The 19,206-nt window shown below is 37.7% G+C and overlaps 1 protein-coding gene across 1 annotated transcript in view; it reads right to left on the bottom strand.

Annotated features, from left to right (window-relative positions):
* Positions 1 to 19,206, bottom strand: part of flt3 (fms related receptor tyrosine kinase 3) — a 154,136-nt gene that overhangs the window by 28,184 nt on the left and 106,746 nt on the right. Inside the window, exons 13-18 of the mRNA XM_072577294.1 lie at positions 18,992 to 19,098; positions 10,999 to 11,101; positions 9,354 to 9,538; positions 8,978 to 9,078; positions 3,520 to 3,652; positions 2,733 to 2,837 (exon numbers count right to left, since the gene is read on the bottom strand). Coding sequence (XP_072433395.1) covers positions 2,733 to 2,837; positions 3,520 to 3,652; positions 8,978 to 9,078; positions 9,354 to 9,538; positions 10,999 to 11,101; positions 18,992 to 19,098 — 734 coding nt within the window. The remainder of the gene's footprint in view (positions 1 to 2,732; positions 2,838 to 3,519; positions 3,653 to 8,977; positions 9,079 to 9,353; positions 9,539 to 10,998; positions 11,102 to 18,991; positions 19,099 to 19,206) is intronic.

Here is a 19,206-nt window from a genome sequence, read left to right as displayed (position 1 = left end):
TGTTTTTCAGACTGGAGGCCTGTGACCAGTGGAGTGCCACAAGGATTGGTGCTGTGTCTGCAACATTTTGTCATTTATATAAATGATTTGGATGTGAGCATAAGAGGAATAGTTAGTAAGTTAGCTGATGACACCAAAATCGGATGTGTAGTGGACAGCGAAGAAGGTCACCTCAGATTACAATGGGCTCTTGATCAGATGGGCCAATGGCTGAGGAATGGCAGATGGAATTTAATTTAGATAAATGCAAGGTGCTGCCTTTTGGGAAAGCAAATCTTAGCAGGGCTTATACACTTAATGGTAAGGTCCTAGGGAGTGTTGCTGAACAAAGAGTCATTGGAGTGCAGATTCATAGCTGCTTGAAAGTATAGTCGCAGTAGATAGGATAGTGAAGAAGGCGTTTGGTATGCTTTCCTTTATTGGTCAGAGTATTGAGTATAGGAGTTGGGTGGTCATGTTGCGGCTATACAGGACTTTGGTTGGGCTACTTTTGGAATTTGCATGCAATTCTGTTCTCTTTCCTATCAGAAGGATGTTGTGAAACTTGAAAGGGTTCAGAAAAGATTTACAAGGATGTTGCCAGGTTTGGAGGGTTTGAGCTGTAGAGAGAGGTTGAATAGGTTTGGGCTGTTTTCCCTGGAGCGTGGAGGCTGAGGGGTGACCTTATAAAATCATGAGGTGTGGATAGGGTAAATAGACTAGGTCTTTTCCCTCGGGTGGGAGAGTCCAGAACTAGAGGGCATATGTTTAGGGTGAGAGGGGTAAGATTATAAAAGAGACCTAAGAGGCAACTTTTTCACAGATAGGGTGGTGCATGTGTGGAATGGGATGCCAGAGGAAATGGTGGAGACTAGTATAATTGCAACATTTAAAAAGAATCTGGGTGAGTATATAAATAGGAAGCATTTGGAGGTAAGTGGGACTAGATTGGGTTGGGATATCTGGTCAGCATGGACAAGTTGGACTGAAGGGTCTATTTCTGTGGTGTATGTCTCCATGACTCTATGTGGGTGTTACTGGCAAGGTTGGAATGTATTTTCCATCCTGAGTTGCCCAGAAAGCATTGGTGATTAAGTAATTTGCTGGACCACTTCACAGAGCAGTTCAGAGTCAACCGTGATGGTGTGAGATCAAAGACATATGTAGGCCAGGTAAGAATAGCAGTTGCCTTTTTTAAAAAAATCCTTTCTCTATTTTTGGAATAATACAGCAGCTTTTGGGTAAGTTTTAATTCTACAGCTTTTTATTTGCATATATTAAAAATTGACTTCAAATTCTCCAACTGGAATGATGGCAATTCAATATTGGAAATCAAACTTTTCATTCACATCTAGACTTTGTAGAAATGTTACTGTGAAATATATCACTGTCTTTTCAGTGTCTCTTCATCAAAATCCTTGAACTCTTCTCTGACAATATTGTGGGTGTACCTACACCAAATAGAATGCAGCAGTTCAAAATAGCAGCTCACCAGCACCTTCTCAAAGACAACTAAGAATGGGGAAATAAATGCTAGCCTAGCCAACATCCCACGAGTGAATAAAACATGAAAATTACTCGCCAGTTAAGTTAATTTTCAAAATATTCATTTAGTGCTTGGATTAAGACATAAAATCCTCAAGAAAAGAGCTTTGCCATCAGATAGCAATTCTATCTATTAATGAAATAATTAGTGGAGCTCAGTTTGCTGACTGGCCAGTTTGCAATGCAGAGTGATACCAACAGCATGGATTCAATTCCTGCAGCAGCTGAGGTGACCATGAAGGACTATCCTTATCATCTTCTCCCCTCACCTAACATATGGTGACCCTCAGGTTAAAGACAGCAGCCATATGGGAACTTTAGAAAACTAACAGGAGCTATATTAATTCATTTAAATTATTTTTCAAAAATTCTTCTAAAACTTTATTAATGTAATTAATCAGTTTATTTGAAATGGGTTAAGATTAATAGCATTAATTATATATAGCAGATAATTTCTAATCAACCTACTCAGATGTATTATTACAAATATAAAGCAGGTGAGACCTGAACCCAAGCCTACTGAATTAGGAGATAGGGATACTACCTCTGTGCTACATGATCTCTGTGATTATATACTGTATGTTTATATATCTCCTCTTCCAAGCTATTAGTTGGTAGGTGATAAGATGGTTATGTAATGTTGGTATTTTTCATATTAGTCTAATTTGATCCTTGGTGCCGTGTTGTTTATTCCACATCCACCTTATTATTTAATGTAATGCAGGAAAAAAAAATCCTCTCCAAAATTCTAGTAGCTGACTCTATTGGATTTTGTCCTACAATAAGATTATTTTTATTCCAGGCTTCATCTGAACACCTGCTAAACTTAGGACTGCTATATTGAATGAATTTAGAAGTTTGAAATCCCATTCAAATATGGACATAACTGTCTAGAAAAAAAAACATACTCTCAAGGCTAATTGTGCTAAACTAGATAATATTTTGAAATAAAAACTGCAAAACTTGCAACTGGTAAAATGCTGTATATGATCATTTAGCTGTAGCCTAAATATTCCAAAAATTTGAGCTAATAACAAAAATTTGAAGTTCAAATCTAATCTAATAAATGAATATCTTGTCGGAATTCAACTGAACACAGAATTGCATTAATATTCTGAAACAATAGCAAGTCCGAAGTTAGAGTCAACATTTGCACAATTTTTAATCTAAATTTCTACTTAGAATGGTTTGATATAATTTGCACATACCCTTCAACATTTTGACAGCAACCTGGACGGGGACATCTGCTTTATTGATTCCGTACGCCATGGCTTCCATGACTTTTCCAAATGCACCAGAGCCAAGTACATTCCCTGCAGGTCACAAACAATTAACTAACAGTAATACCAAATTCCTCTGCAGTAAAAATGTACTGTCATATAAAGAATTTTATCTAGTTGCAGATTAAAAAGGAAGTGATAAAATAAATTGGGATTTTATGTTTGAGTACCAGTTACAAGTGTTATGACTGGTCTTTTCTCTTTATAGATAAACCTATCTTACTGCATATTTCTACCAATTTTGTTTCTTTTCAATAAAATATATTTACATGGAAAAAATGTATTTGTGAATTATTGGGATAATTCATTGATTTTTCTTTTCCTTAGAAATGATTTTCATATTCAGAACAATCAAAATCAGGTCTAATCACTCAGACCTCATTTATGTTGTTGAACCTGCACAGCTGATTAAATAAAAGAAACTGTTAGTCACTGGTAGTTAATCCTGTTTCATTGTTTTGTTTGCAAGAGAAGCACTGAACTATCACATGATAATATCAGTGTTTTCAAATAATTAAGATTTTGAAAGCGGTTTCTTTTATATATACACTCGCAGCAAAATGTCACAAAGTGAATTGTGTTACTTTAAGCACATTGGACATAAAAAAGGTTACTCTGAAGCTGTTAGCCTGTCTTATTTTGTCACCTCAGGTTCATTTATGCTACCTGAGTGGAAATTATGACTTTGTATTAGGTATTAGAAAAGATGGCCTACCCAGTTCCAAGTTTTCACGAGGAAATTCCCACTTTGGATCATAATCAGTATTGGTAAAATCAACATAAACATAATCGTTTTCAGAGGATCCAATAACCTGTATCATGAGGAGCTGCCGTTCATAACCAGGTTGCTTAAATGAAGACCAGAATGAGATTTTATATTAATCAATATGAAAATGTCTGTTATACCAATAACCATGATTCCTCATATTACAAAATCTGTGTTATGAATTCATAGAAATCTCAACACAATTGGGAAACCATGACAGTGCTCAGGCCACATCAGAGCTACAGTATGTAGCTAAATCTATTAGTCATTTTACAAATTGCACTACCTGAAAAGAACATAAAGCTATTTTAGGATACTACTCCTCTCTCCTTCTTTCTCCTTTCTTGATTGTGGTATCTCATGCAGCAACAGTGTGTAAAGAATGGAACAGCTAAATTGTCATCTGCTGTTGCAGTCATGAACCAGGTACATCCAAATGTATGAAAGCAAAGAGGTAATAACTGCCCCGCTGGTTCTCTTTTTTTAATGCAAAGCAACGTGTTGGCACTCAATACATCTGCAGTAACACATCTGGAAATTTACTGGTGTCAGGGCTATAAAGTGTCATTGAGATCCGGAGACTCACTCAAAATTAGTGGCTTTTTTTTGCTACAAAACAGGCAATTCAAAGCTGCCTCATGAGCCCCTAAATATCAACAAATAAATCTGTGCACAATATTGACCCTTCTATTGACTGTTTCATAGCACTATATTGGGGTTACATGCACTATCTCTTGGAGATCAGTTGTCTTGCTGTATTGCCAAGGGGTGTGCTGTGCTGAAGTCAGACACTCCCACAGAGACAGAAAGATGAGGAAGATGAGATATCTTCAACACTTCTGGTGGCTGGTTATAAAGTGATGGTAACAGAGACCTTACGACTGGAAATTTTCAGCGAGGAAGACTAAGCTGTAAGTTTGAGCCCATTTTGTGTTATTTGATTATGATCAGGGGATTTGAAGAACGCTTTTACATCGTTTATTAGAATTAAAAATCAATCATGAATGTTGATAGTTGTTTGAAGATCAAGCCGCATCATGAATGCTAATTTTTGTTTTGAATTTTTTTATTGCTCCTATAATGCTGTAATTCTGGAGAAAAATATGATGTTGAATGCTGCAACTAATAATTGACAGAAATCAGAAAGTAAGACTGTCAGAAATAGGACTCTTTTCTAGTGTATGAGATTGAAGAAGGATTTGTTACAGTATTCAAAATATTAGGAAAAGACAACTGAAAAATTATTTCCACTGGCATGAAGACTTGAAATTGGTATATAATAGATCACATTAATTTTCCGTTTTGCTTATGCATGTTGATATGAATGATTTTCCAGGCAGATGAAGTACATGCCAGAGTCAAGGGAGTGCCAGGTACACTTTGGCATATCAGGGTCACATTTTGTCAATAGGACCACTGTACAATCTCAACTAAGTCAACATGGCAACCGATGCAATCTCTATAGTATAAATGATCTTATCAGGTGAACTGAATTTGGTCCAGAGGAACACTACAAAGAACCACCTGTGCAGACTCAAACCCCCAAACTAAATTCTTCAAAAACTACTGAATGTCCTGTAATCCACGCTGACTGCATTTACCATAAGTTGGTGGATTGTTTTGGGGGCACCTATCTTTCTGCTATATCCCTTTAATTTTGGGTGGAAAGTTGGTTAGTGGCCAAAAGACCCAATTCCATCAATATTAAATCATTGACATTTACCAGCTAATATTAAGCATGCTCCAGGATATAAATATGGGGCGGGGGGGGAGACTGCAAAATGAATACAACTAATGTCTTCAAGTAATTTTCAGGATTCTTTAAGAATATGCTTTTTTTCTGGTGAGCATTAAGAGATCTATAGATGTGCATTTACATCTCATTATTACCTAACCACATCTAATCTTTATGCAGTTTCCTACTTCCCAGGCAATGGATAGAAACTAGCAACAATTACCTAACTGAAAGTCGAAGCAGACACCTGGCAGCTCCAACTCACCATTTAGAAGGCCAATCATGTGCCTAAGAATGACCCTGATGGAAAATGGACTTCAATGTATCAACATTTGCCAATGCAGAGAGTACTATGACAAGACTGCAATGCTATAAAGATGTGATGAATACATAATAAGGTGTGCAGCAGAGAACTGCATGAAATGACTCACTTACAGCTCAAGGAGTAAGAACAACTGTGAAATTCCTCAAATTTAACAGTTAGACAAGTTTTGGTATAACATAGCCCTCTTTTTGCTGACCTTGCACAGAAAAGTACAGAAAATCTTTTAGAACTACTAGGTAACTAAAGAACATATGAGACTGAGGAGTGTAAAGAAGTTGGTAATTGAAAACTTAACTGGATTGAAGATTAAGAAACATCTCGGACTAAATGAGCTATATCCCAGAGTGTTGGGGCAGAAACTTCCATGTTTTGCCTTAGTATGAGAGAGAGCTGTTGGCTAACATGCTATCACTATTGGTGAAATAAGTCACACATCACCACATTAAATGCTGATAAGTGACCAAAGCTGAGCATCTCGCCTTAACACAGGCCTCGGCATGGTGACCTGGATTGGCAAAAGCTGCCAGCCAGTCAGAGGCCAGCACAAAGTCCACCAGGCGAGGCGTACTCCTTGGGGGATCCAGCAGCAAGAAGGTAAATTTATTTTCTTCTTCTTGTGCACTGGGCCTTGTAGAGAGAAGAGTTATAGACTCATAGAGATGTACAGCATGGAAACAGACCCTTTGGTCCAACCTGCCCACGCCGACCAGATATCCCAACCCAATCTAGTCCCACCTGCCAGCACCCAGCCCATATTCCTCCAAACCCTTCCTATTCATATACCCATCCAAATACCTCTTAAATGTTGCAATTGTACCAGTCTCCACCACATCCTCTGGCAGCTCATTCCATACACGTACCACCCTCTGCGTGAAACAGTTGCCCCTTAGGTCTCTTTTATATCTTTCCCCTCTCACCCTAAACCTATGCCCTCTAGTTCTGGACTCCCTGATCCCAGGGAAAAGGCTTTGTCTATTTATCCTATCCATGCCCCTCATAATTTTGTAAACCTCTATAAGGTCACCCCTCAGCCTCCGACACTCCAGGGAAAACAGTCCCAGCCTGTTCAGCCTCTCCCTATAGCTCAGAAACTCCAACCATGGCAACATCCTTGTAAATCTTTTCTGAACCCTTACAAGTTTCACAACATCTTTCCAATTGGAAGGAGACCAGAATTGCACACAATATTCCAACAGTGGCCTAACCAATGTCCTGTACAGCCGTAACATGACCTCCCAACTCCTGTACTCAATATGCTGACCAATAAAGGAAAGCATACCAAACACCTTCTTCACTATCCTATGTACCTGCGACTCCACTTTCAAATCAGGGGATAGACAAGAGCAGGTGGATGGCATGTCATGGGCTGGAAAGCCCAGAGCAGGACACTCTCTCTGCACCATGGTATTGGCTGGTTTGGCCTGGAGTGGAATACTGTCTGGCTAGCATGGAGTGGGCTGATGTAGCCCAGAGCAGGACACTCTCAGTGGCATTGCATGGGCTGGAAAGCCCGGAGTGGGATAATCTCCTGGTGGCCTGGCATTGGGTGTTGTAGCCCAAAGTGAGGCAATTTGGGTGGCAAGGCATGGACTTGGAAACTCAGAGTAGGACATTCTCTCAGCGGCATGGTGTGGGCTGGAAAGCCCAAAGCTGGACTCTGTTGGTGGTATACTATAGCAGCAGAGAAGGAAAAGTTGGACTATTTTTAAGTTATCTTTCTTTATTTTATTCTGTGAATGGCGCTAATGTATGAGCAATGGTACACACTTTTCATTATATTTTATATTGAATGCATGTGATAATAAAGGATATTCAGAGGCTTCTCCACTGACCACCATCTAACCCCCTATTTGCAAACACTATTGGGTATTGGAGGGCCATCCCAATCTGACAGACATGTCTCTGTGTGTTCCCAGTTGGGAAATTAGCCACCTTTCCCAGCCACCGGGTAGGTAGCTGATCAAGGAGGTGATGAGCTGAGACCATTATGGTGTCATTAATTGACCACTTAAGGGTCTTAATTGTCAGCAAGAAATTCATCAATAAACCTTTGCTCCCACATTTGCGGATGTTGTCAGACTAAGTGAATGGGTAAGAGTGTGGCATATGTAATATAATTGGAACGAGTGTGTAGTAATCCACTTTGAGACTAACAGACAGGGCATTTTTTAAATGATGAGAATTTGGAAAGTGTTGGTGTCCAACAGGACCTGTGTTTCCTTGCTCTTGACTCATTCAAAGTTAGCAACAATCAATAACCAAAACAAACAGTATAGTCCTTCACCACAAGGAAGAGTAAAGATGTCTTGCTACAACTGTACAGAGCCTGTGACTGCACTGTTCAGTCTGTTTGCACCTGTTCAGTGAGTCTCGAACTAGGGGAAATTTTCTCAGAATTAGGGTTATATGACTTATGACTGAGAAGAGGAGGAATTTCTTCTCTCAAAGTGTTGAATGTTTAGAATTCTATCCCTCCCAGAGTGTTGTAGAAGTTCAATCATTAAGCATGTTCAATTTAGAAATCAATAGGTTTCTGGCAACCCATGACACTAATGGATATGGAAATAATGCAGGGAAATGGCACTGTGATCTAGAGTGGCAAGGCAGGCTTGATGGACTGAATAGCTTACTCCTGTTCCTATTTCTCCCGTGTTTCCTAAAACAATATTAAAATATCCACGTCATTTACTTATATCCTAATTTTATTCATATTATATCGATAGGAACCAGGGGAATGAAATCAGGTGGCTGACTGAATATTTTACACTAGCAAAGCTAAAAATATCCGTTTGTGCCTTCACATAAAACATCCTCTGCAAGGGCACACTACGAAAAATGTAATTATATATATCACCTCCAAATCTATTCTCACAGAGTACATTACATAGTTACAAACATTCTTGCTATTATGACAGCCAAGTGGATTATCAAAGACTATGAAGTATGGTTAATGTTAAATTTATACTGAAAAAGAAGTAAGAAATACACAAAAAAAATTACAGTAAACTATTCTCTGGAAGTTTGTAGGTGTCGTATCTTTTATCATTAAAAACGTTGCTTTAAAAAAGTAGTTGTAAATTGTTGTTTTAAAACTTATTTCCTTTTCCTATTTTATGTGTCAGTACACAGTAACTGATTAGTGTTTGAAACAATCCTGCACATCTTTGACAAATTTCTAAACTGTTAGGCACATAGATTTAAATAGCCTGTCATCTGAGTGAGCATTTCAGAGTGCAGACAGTCAAAATATCAGTGGGAAATTCAACACATTTATTGGCTTGGTCATATTGTGTACATAAAATATTGCATTTAGAATACATTATTAATATGCAAAGGTGCGTATTTACCTTTTTATATTTAGGGACTATGAAAGCAAAAAACAGGATTGTAACTAGACCAAAAATTCCAATTGTCGTGTAGAAAATAGTCTTTGAAAACCGCATTTTATCTGGAAAAAAGAAAGGCTATGTACAGAATAATAGAATCATAGAATTTTTCAGTACTGCACTGAAGGAGGACATTCAACATATTGTATCTGTACCGTCTCCTGCAAGAGTTACCCAGTTAGTCCCGTTCTCCAGCCCAATTTCTGCAGGCCTCTAAATTCATCACTTACGCATTAAGACAACACAGTACACTACAACATTGTGCAACTACTGCAGCATAATTAGATCTGTATGTTAGCACTAATATAGCTTCAAGAGTAACACAATATTAACATACCTTGCTCTGGAAGATAGCTTCTTTTGCAGATTGAGCCTACAGCATTCTCTGCACAGCACTCTATTGAAAACCCACCCGTCATGACCGTTGGATCCAGTACACTCAGTATACTTTTGGACCCAAATATTTTTCCATCTAACTCCATTGTCTGAATGCCCTCAGTTATATTTTCACTTCCAGCGCAGCTTGAATGCAACAACAAGAAAAGAACACATTAAAAATCTGCATGGCTAAACCTACATCTATCAACTTCACACATTGTTTTATTTAAGTGTACAGAAGTCAGTTAATCAAGTGATTATTCTTGGAATCTCATTTTTATTTTGTTTGCTGCACCCTTTAGTTTAAAATTGTGAATGTGGATTAAATCAGCTGATATTAGAAAAATCACTGCTGAAGTACGTGTGTTTATGTGTAAAGCAAGAATTGGGTCCCCAATTAGAGTCACAAACAAATTTGGGGATTGTGAGCTGTGGGGTAGTAAGAGTCACTGCTGAGTTTTGCTCTCCCCTACCCTAAGCACCCAATCCACTGCTCGTACCAAAGATTAAAAACTTTTAAGATTCAAAATGGGAACTCGGAGGGAAGAAGTTTGGGAAGCAGTGGATTTGAAAGAGGGCAATAATATTGAAAGGCTTTTCATGATTGTAGAAATCTTCAGAAAGATTACAGAATCCTCTTTCAAATCCAGTTTGCAACATAGAATTACACCACTTTGTTTGATCAGACACTATGCATATATTGTAGCAAATGATTAGTTTCTATATTGCATAGAAACTGCACTAAAAATGTTAGAAATTGCTAGTTATGTTTCTGTGAAAACATCAGTTGCAGAATTACAAATCTAAAATCTTCTATGAACCAACACAATTATACAACTTAATGGACAGAATTGTTTTGTTTTCTTCTGTTTTTCAAAGCTGTATTCCTTAACACATTTCAGAGTGGATACCTGGTGTAGTTTTATTAACACAGTTGCAAATATGCTATCACAATAAGTTATTTTGTCCCAAAATGTTGGGGTGGGTGTTGAACCATTATCTATTTTATTGCATTTTGTATACACTTTCAATTTTGCCCCATATTTGCCCTATATTTATCCCACCCCAAACAGTGCTTATAGTATCTAGATTAGAGTGGTGCTGGAAGAGCACATCAGAGTCCTGATGAAGGGCTTTTGCCCGAAACGTTGATTTTCCTGCTCCTCAGATGCTGCCTGACCGGCTTTGCTTTTCCAGCACCACTCTAATCTAGACTCTGATTTCCAGCATCTGCAGTCCTCACTTTTGCCTAGATGCTTATAGTTGCCCATAACTCTGAGCCAGGTAACCTGGGTTCAAGTCCCAGGTACTCCAGAGGCATGTTATAACATCTCTGAACAGGTTGATTTAAAAATGTCTACCCCATACCATTTGGACTGTTTTATTAATATATATACTGTATATCTAATTTGTACCATGGGAATGAGGTTAGTGCTCCTAGAACCCATGATTTTGATTGTTAAAGTCAGATATACTGTAATTACTGTGCACAGTTAAGATAGAATAAATAGACCCAACATTAACTCTGTTCACAATCACTGGGAAAAAGAAATCAATGTTACCATACTTTAAAAGTGACATCTTGTTGTTTTTCTTTTACTTACGATTTTTCATTGCACTTTTTCCAACTCACTGTGGCTAATGGGTAGCTTGTGGAGTTGCAGAAAATATTATTTTTTCCTAATGAAAGTTCAAGAGATGGTTTTTCTGTAGAAAAATGTAGTTTACAAATTTAGTGGATATGATAATGAGACAAAAATTAATTCTACAGATATAATTGATGTTCCACATGTTTTTACTAGTTGATTCTGGATATGATTTCATCATACATGCAATGTTTTGTCAATACAATGAGTTAGAAGCCTCAAACACTATGATGTTTTAGTTTGTAATTCCAAAGTATATATATTTTTTAAAAGACGACTGCTACTGAGACAATAACTACAGGTGTAAAATTAGTTTTGTGGAACTGCTGAGAAGTATCACTTAAAGGTGTCAAAGAAACTTGAAACAGATTAGATTGTGATCTCTCATGACTACTAAAGATAACGAGGGGCTGACAACTCGCTGCTCAGCTACAAACCACCCCCTGTGGATTATGCCCTAAACTGCAGAGACAGTTTGTGTTTTCCAATATGAATAATGAAAAAGGAACTTTTTTAAAAACCAGTTTCTACTGGAGTAGTTTGTGAGACTGAATGCTGTCATGGATTTGAGATGATTTGGAGCTGATTTGAGAGTTAGCGTACTGTGATTGTCATAGTTGAAGAACGATCTCCTTGTCAACACTGTGTCACAGGTGTAGACCCTCTCTAAATCCTAGTGCTGTAAACCAGTTTAAAAAGGAATCAAGACAAAGAAAATTCAATCAAAACCAAGAATCTCAGCCTGCCAACTATTCAAATGCCAATGTGAATGCTACTAGTAACCTCCACAACACAAAATGATCCACTCTTTGTGAGCAATTCAGAGACTGATCTGTGTTTTTTAAATAACTTTTATTGTTTAGACTCATTTGTTTGGGTCTAGATTAGAGTGGTGCTGGAAAAGCACAGCAGGTCAAGCAGCATCCGAAGAGCAGGAAAATCAACATTTCAGGAAAAAGCCCATCATCAGGACTTCCTGATGAATGCCCAAAAAACCGATTTTCCTGCTCCTTGGATGCTGCCTGACCCACTGTGCTTTTCCAGCACCACTCTAATCTAGACTCTGATCTCCAGCATCTGCAGTCCTCATTTTTGCCTCATCTGTTTGGGTGTTGTGTCAATGTGAATGCTACTAGTAACCTCCACAACACAAAATGATCCACTCTTTGTGAGCAATTCAGAGACTGATCTTTTTTTTAAATAACTTTTATTGTTTAGACTCATTTGTTTGGGTCTAGATTAGAGTGGTGCTGGAAAAGCACAGCAGGTCAAGCAGCATCCGAAGAGCAGGAAAATCAACATTTCAGGAAAAAGCCCATCATCAGGACTTCCTGATGAATGCCCAAAAAACCGATTTTCCTGCTCCTTGGATGCTGCCTGACCCACTGTGCTTTTCCAGCACCACTCTAATCTAGACTCTGATCTCCAGCATCTGCAGTCCTCATTTTTGCCTCATCTGTTTGGGTGTTGTGTCAATGTGAATGCTACTAGTAACCTCCACAACACAAAATGATCCACTCTTTGTGAGCAATTCAGAGACTGATCTTTTTTTTAAATAACTTTTATTGTTCAGACTCATTTGTTTGGGTCTAGATTAGAATGGTGCTGGAAAAGCACAACAGGTCAGGCAGCATCTGAGGAGCAGGAAAATCAACATTTTGGGAAAAAGCCCTTCATCAGAAAGTCCTCACTCTAATCTAGACTCTGATCTCCAGCATCTGCTGTCCTCACTTTTGCCTCATCTGTTTGGGTGTTGTGTTTCAAATTATTCTTGCATTTAGTAATTAAAATACACACTCCTTTTGTTAATTCAAGTAAACCTGGTTAAATTAGCTCTTTCTAAAACTTAAGTTCATTTGTGTATGGGAGAAAGTGTTCCACAAGGGAAGGCATTTGTAAAAAAAAATCTTGTTACAACCAACCGAAGGAGTGGATGAATAAAGATAGGGAGCCAGTTCATCCTTTCTCACCTGGGAGCTTAACAATATGGGGCACCTCATCTAGAACCATAACAAATTGGGGAACTTCACCCAGAGACTGGTTGTAACAGTATGAACTGGTTATTCAAAACTGAATAATATAAATGAAATTCCATTGAATGCAAAGTTATTAGCCTTCTGGAAATTCATTTAAACCTTAAACATGTTCAGCAGGTCACAGAAACCACAGAGGGACCCAATACAATATGGAATGCAGTACATTTCCATCATAGAATTAATGCTTGTGCACAGCTTATCGTTTTGGATTTTTGAGAGCCCTTTTCATCTGTGAGGTGAGTGGAGAATGATAGAATTGCTACTCAGCCCCTGAACAGTTTTTCCAATACAATGTTGACTGTATCAGCAGTGTTACCTTCTATTCTTACTATGAACTGCAATTGACTTTGTTTCCAATTTTCATTCTTCTCTCACCTTCACCTGGTTCAACTCTGATGCTTCTCTTCTCTTCCTTTACCTTTTGCCTCCATTTCTGGAGATATTAATGCTCAGTATAAATCTATAGACTCCCGCAACCACCTTTCTTGCACCCTACTCCTGGAAAGGATTTCAGTCTAATTGCCTGGTTTTTCTCTTTCCATTGCATCTGTTCTGCTACAGCTACCTTCCACACCAACACTTCTGCTATCTTTTCCTTTTTCCACAATTGAGGTTACCAAAACAGCAAGGTTGACAAGAACATGTTGACATGTTCTATTTCACACACCTCTGCACTTGCTCCTATCCCTCTTTCCTGTTGTATGATATGATACTAAATACTGGCAACATGTTAGTGCAGAGTGCTGACAAATATCCTACTTTCTATACTATGCCTAAGGGTCTGCTTGGATGGATGCAGTAGAGGATAAACCATTAATGAGTCTTAAAAAGATGAGGCACTTACCTTAATAAATGTAGTCAACTGCATTGCAGAAATAGAAACAAGATTCATTGACTAGTTAGGCATAACCATTAATACAAACAGGAGTGAAATTTGAAACATCTGAACCTATCAGGTACTAGAGCTGGACTCCTTAATTCATCAACCAAAATTGTGCGACAGCATCAGATTTGTGCAGCCTAATGAAACCTTCAATACTGAAACATCTCCTTCCAAACATTTTAAGTAGTTTTCATTTGCATATTGATGTTGTTGGAATCAATTATTAAAAAAGTAATAACAGGATATTTGGAAAGTCAAAGCACAATCCATAAGAGTCAGTGTGGTTTTATGAAGGGTAAATCATGTTTAACTAATTTGCTAGAGTTCAAGCAAAGTAGATATTAGGAGTCCTCAAAATGTTGTATATCTACACTTTTAGAAGGCATTTAATAAAATGCCACACAAAAGGTAAATACCCAGGGTAAGATTTCTTGGGGTGAGGTGTAATATATTAGCTTGGATAAAGGATTGACTCACCAACAGAAAGCAGAGAGTAGCGATAAATAGTTCTATTTCAGGTTTGCAAGCTGTTACTAGTGGATTGAATTGTAGAAACATGGAAAACATGAGAGTAGGCCATTTGGCCCTTTATGCTGTTCTACATTCGTAATGATCATAGCTGAACATCCAGCATCAAAGCCAGTTTCCATTTTTCCACCATATCCCTTGATCAGTTTAGTCCCGAATACTATATCCAACTTCTTCTTGAAATCATACAATATGCCCCTACTGCTTACTGTGTTAATGAATTCCATAGGTTCATCACTCTCTACATTCATGACCTGGATGCAGAAATATAATGTACTATAGTTAAATTATCAAATGACACTATAATAGGTGGGAAAGTGATGAAGAAATAAGAAATTTGCAAATGAATATAGATAAGTTGGGTAAATGGGCCAATGTTTGGCATATGGAGTTTAGCATACATAAATCTGAGGTTATCCATTTTGGTTGGTAGACTAAAAAGGCAACTGATTATCTGCATGGAGAGAAACTTCAAAATGTTTAAGTGCAGAGATTTAGGTGTTTTTGTACATAAGTCAGAGAAAGCAAGTATATCAGGTAATAAGGAGGGTAAATGGAATTTCACCAGTTATTGCTAAAATAATGGAGTACAAAAGTAGGGAAGTGTTGCAACTGTGCAATGCATTAGTGAGACCGCATTGGAGTGTGCTGTACAGTTTTGGTCATCTTACTTGAGGAAGGATATAATTGCATTAGAGATGGTTCACTAGATTAATTCCAGACGTGAAAGGCTTGCATTATGAGGAGAGATTGAGAAGTATAGGTCAATACCCACTTGAGTGAAGAAGCATGAGAGGAGATCTAATTGAGGTATATAAAATAAGAGAACTGACAAAGTAGACAGAGAATAGGTGTTTCCCCTTGTGGGGCTACTTGGAATGAAAGGTTAGTGTTTTAGGCTGAAGGGTGACAAATTTAAAACAAATAAGGAGAAATTACTTATCTCAAAGACTCATGAATCTGTGGAATTTATTACCCCAGACTGCAGTGGACATCAGGATTCTGAATAAATTTAAGGAGGGAATAGATTTGTAATTAGTAGCTGGTTAGATGTTTATGGGGAGTAGGCTGGAAAGTGGAGTTGCAGCTTAAATGTGGTCATTCATGATCATATACAGTGGGAGAACATGCTTGAGAAGCTGATTTGCTTACTCCTGCTCTTGATTCTTTGTTTTTTTATTGATGGGGTAGATTACAGTAATCAACAGTCCTTTCTAGATATTTTCTAATCAACCTGTTCACCTCTGCTGCAGGTGGGGCTTGAACAAGGATATCCTACCTCAGAGATGGGGACACAACCACTACACCACAAGAGCCCTAACCATCTTTCGATAGGTCTAAGGGCATATTTGATTAATAGTGGTCGTAGACATACCTCTAGTGAGCCTTAACAAGAGGGGACACTTGTCTTCATAACAAGAAGTAGTTCATTTCAGAATAAGATTAGGTTGATTAATACATTGATTAATTAGGCATAATAATTAGAACTAAGAAGAGTCAGGGATGTGATGTCTGACCCCATCAAGATCTAAACTCCTTGATTTTCCTCCTAAGATGGTGTACCATCATCAAATTGGTTGGAGCCTAATACAAACTTTAACCTAATCCTTTCAGAGCACTCCCTTCAGTGATACCTTCCAGGATAATGATTGGGTTAATCTTGTTCTCACCTTTTACCTAGCAGCCTCCATATTCAATAGATCATCTTCTGCCATTTTTCCAGCTCCACTGTGATACAAACACTAAACATATCTTCCCCTGCCTTCCCCTTCCAGCATTCCATAGGGATGGTTCTCGCTGCAATATTCTAGCCCTCATCTTAGTCACCCCTAGTATCTTTTGCTTCCCTTTCCATGTAGCCAGGAGATACAATACCAATATTTTAACCTCCTCCCTACTGACTGTCAATGGCCCCAAATACATTTTCCAAGTGAAAATCAATGAGTTCCTAATATGAATTTTATTTTAGTCTACTGTACTTCTTGCTCCTGATATGGTCTTCTCTACACAGTGAAGACTAATTGCAGTCTGGGTGACTACTTTGTAGTACACCCTATTATTCCTACAATTATTTTTGCCATTTTAATTTTCACCTTACTCCCCTGTTGACCTTTCTGTCACAGTGCTCCAGTAAAGTTCAATGCAAGCTCGAGGGAAAACTTTATAGAATCATAGAATTAATCTTTCAACTCAGCACACTCCAGCCTTCTGGATTGAACCCTCAAGTTCAACAACTTTAGATCATAACATCTGCTTCCATTTTGTTCTATGTGTTTTTGTTTCTTACATGTTTTTCTTTTCCTATGTTTTGCTGGGTTGATTCTTGCTTGATTTTTATCTTGATTCTTATCTTCCTTCACTTTGCCTTCATGCGGTTTCTATGTACTAATTCATGTTTCGTTTGGACACAACTTTTGCTTTTTTCACTCAATCTGTTACCACTCATTGCAGGTCCTGTGCCTTCCCATCTTCTAGTCTCTTAAAACATTTCTATTTCTCTTTGGTTCAGCAGAAAGCTTATCGACCTTAACTCTCTTTTTCTCTATACTTGCTGCTTGAAACTGTCGAGTCTTTTCAGCCTTTAATTATTCTTATTTCAGAATCCCTACTGCACTATTTCGCCTTTGTGATGGAATTTGTAAGCCTATCTGCCTAAAGCATTAACATTGCAATTCCTGTATTATAAACACCTCAATAGATGTAATTAAAAAGATTATTTTTTCAAAATAATTATTTTCTTCACAATGAGATAAGTATTTCTTACATAGAAACAGAAACTACTGAAAATACTCAACACTTCTGGTAATATCTGTGACAACAGAAATGAAGCTAACATTCTGGCATTAACTCTGTTTCTCTCACCATAAATGTTTGCCACGATGTGGAGGAGCTGGTGTTGGACTGTGGTAGACAAAGTTAAAAGTCACATAACACCAGGTTATAGTCCAACAGATTTATTCGGGGGCACGAATGTTCGGAGCACTACTCCTTCATCAGGTGGTTGTGGAGCATAAGACCATAAGACTCATATTTATGATCTTATGCTCCACAACCACCTGATGAAGGAGCAGTGCTCCAAAAGCTAGTGCTTCCAAATAAACCTGTTGGACTATAACTTGGTGTTGTGTGGTTTTTAACCATAAATGTTGAGTATTTCCAGCATCGTCTGGTTTTATTTCCATCATCTGCAATATTTTGCCTTAATATTTCACCAAGTCTAGTTTGGCAGTTAATGACACAGTGTTGCACTAAACCATATAGATAATCCTCAGCGTGCTGTGAGTTTGTAGCAGTCAGATCAACTACAGCAAAACAAATATGTTTTTACTCCTAATTGATACCCAGGGACTCCAGTTGGACAATTCATATCTCTTAAAATCGAATAAGGATAAATTGAGCTCATCTGTAATGCCTGTCATGCTAGAATAGATGTTCACTCACACATCTAAAATGACCATTTGACCAGGGTACCATTTTCAATGCCAATGTTTCGAGTCTAGATGACTCTTCATCAGAGTTGACATGAAGCTTCACATCAACTCTGATGAAGAGTCATCTAGGTTTGAAACAATGATGTGGAGGTGCCTGTGTTGCACTGGGGTGGTCAAAGTTAAAAATCACAACACCAGGTTATAGTCCCAACAGGTTTATTTAGAAGTACAAGCTTTTGAAGTGCTGCTCTTTCATCAGGTAGCCATCTTGTTTTCTCTCCATAAATGCTGCCTGATCCACTGTGATCTCCAGTGTTTTTGTTTTGATTTCAGTACAGATTCCAGCATCTGCAGTAACTTGTTCCTACTGTTTTCAATGTAGGGTCCTTAGAATTAACTGGACAGAACAATGAACCATGAGTGTACCATCAGGAACTTTGAAGTCCCAGCATCTCATGGATTTTGAGCTGGTGAGGAAGCCGAAATTGAGAAAATACAATCACTAGAAAAGATAGGATGAAAGTCTTGGGCCGGTGAAAATAGGTGAAATGTCAGGAAAGAACAGGCCAAGTTGGAAAAGGACTATATATGTGGTCAACCTCAGAAATTGGATGGAAAGAAGACCGATAGCGGCATGCATAAAAGCAGTGAACAGAGAGAAATGTCAGTTCTTTCTAGATTATAGCTCATTATAGATGGATTGACAAGAGAACAATAGTTCAGAAAAGGTCAACACATTTGAAAGGAGAGAACAAAGTCATAAAAAAATTCAATGCCTCAACATTGTCAATTACCAAAGACCTGGCAATTTCTTAGGTATAAACTTTGAGTGAAAGTTCTATGCTAAGGAAAGTGATAAGAGTTTTGTTGGGTCAAATTCCATCTTCTGTGTTCAAGAATTAATTTTCCTTTAGGCCTTTGGCATTCTAATTCTATGTTGCATCACCTTTAAGAAGGTACAATAATTACCTGTAACGTCTTTCTCCTCAAATTAGAAAATAAATTTATTTAAATTAAATACCTTGAACTTTAATATCAAAATAAATGTACTAAACTCAGTAATTATTACTTACTTTTTATATATAAAGTAAAAAATGTCTGAAATTCTGCCTCCTCATTTTCTGCAAAGAATTCATAGATTCCTGGTTTATGACCATGATCACAAAATGATGCAGAATAACTAAGAAGCAGTAAAAAGAATGAGAATTAGGTATCATGCAATAAGCAAAAAGCATAAGTAGCAGAAAAAATCTACATGAAAACAAATGATAAATTTATTAGTGCACTG

Source organism: Chiloscyllium punctatum, chromosome 9, assembly GCF_047496795.1.
Source record: "Chiloscyllium punctatum isolate Juve2018m chromosome 9, sChiPun1.3, whole genome shotgun sequence".
NCBI classification, from domain to species: domain Eukaryota; kingdom Metazoa; phylum Chordata; class Chondrichthyes; order Orectolobiformes; family Hemiscylliidae; genus Chiloscyllium; species Chiloscyllium punctatum.
Note: the sequence above shows the minus strand (reverse complement) of the source record. Positions and strands in the feature narration are given on the sequence as shown.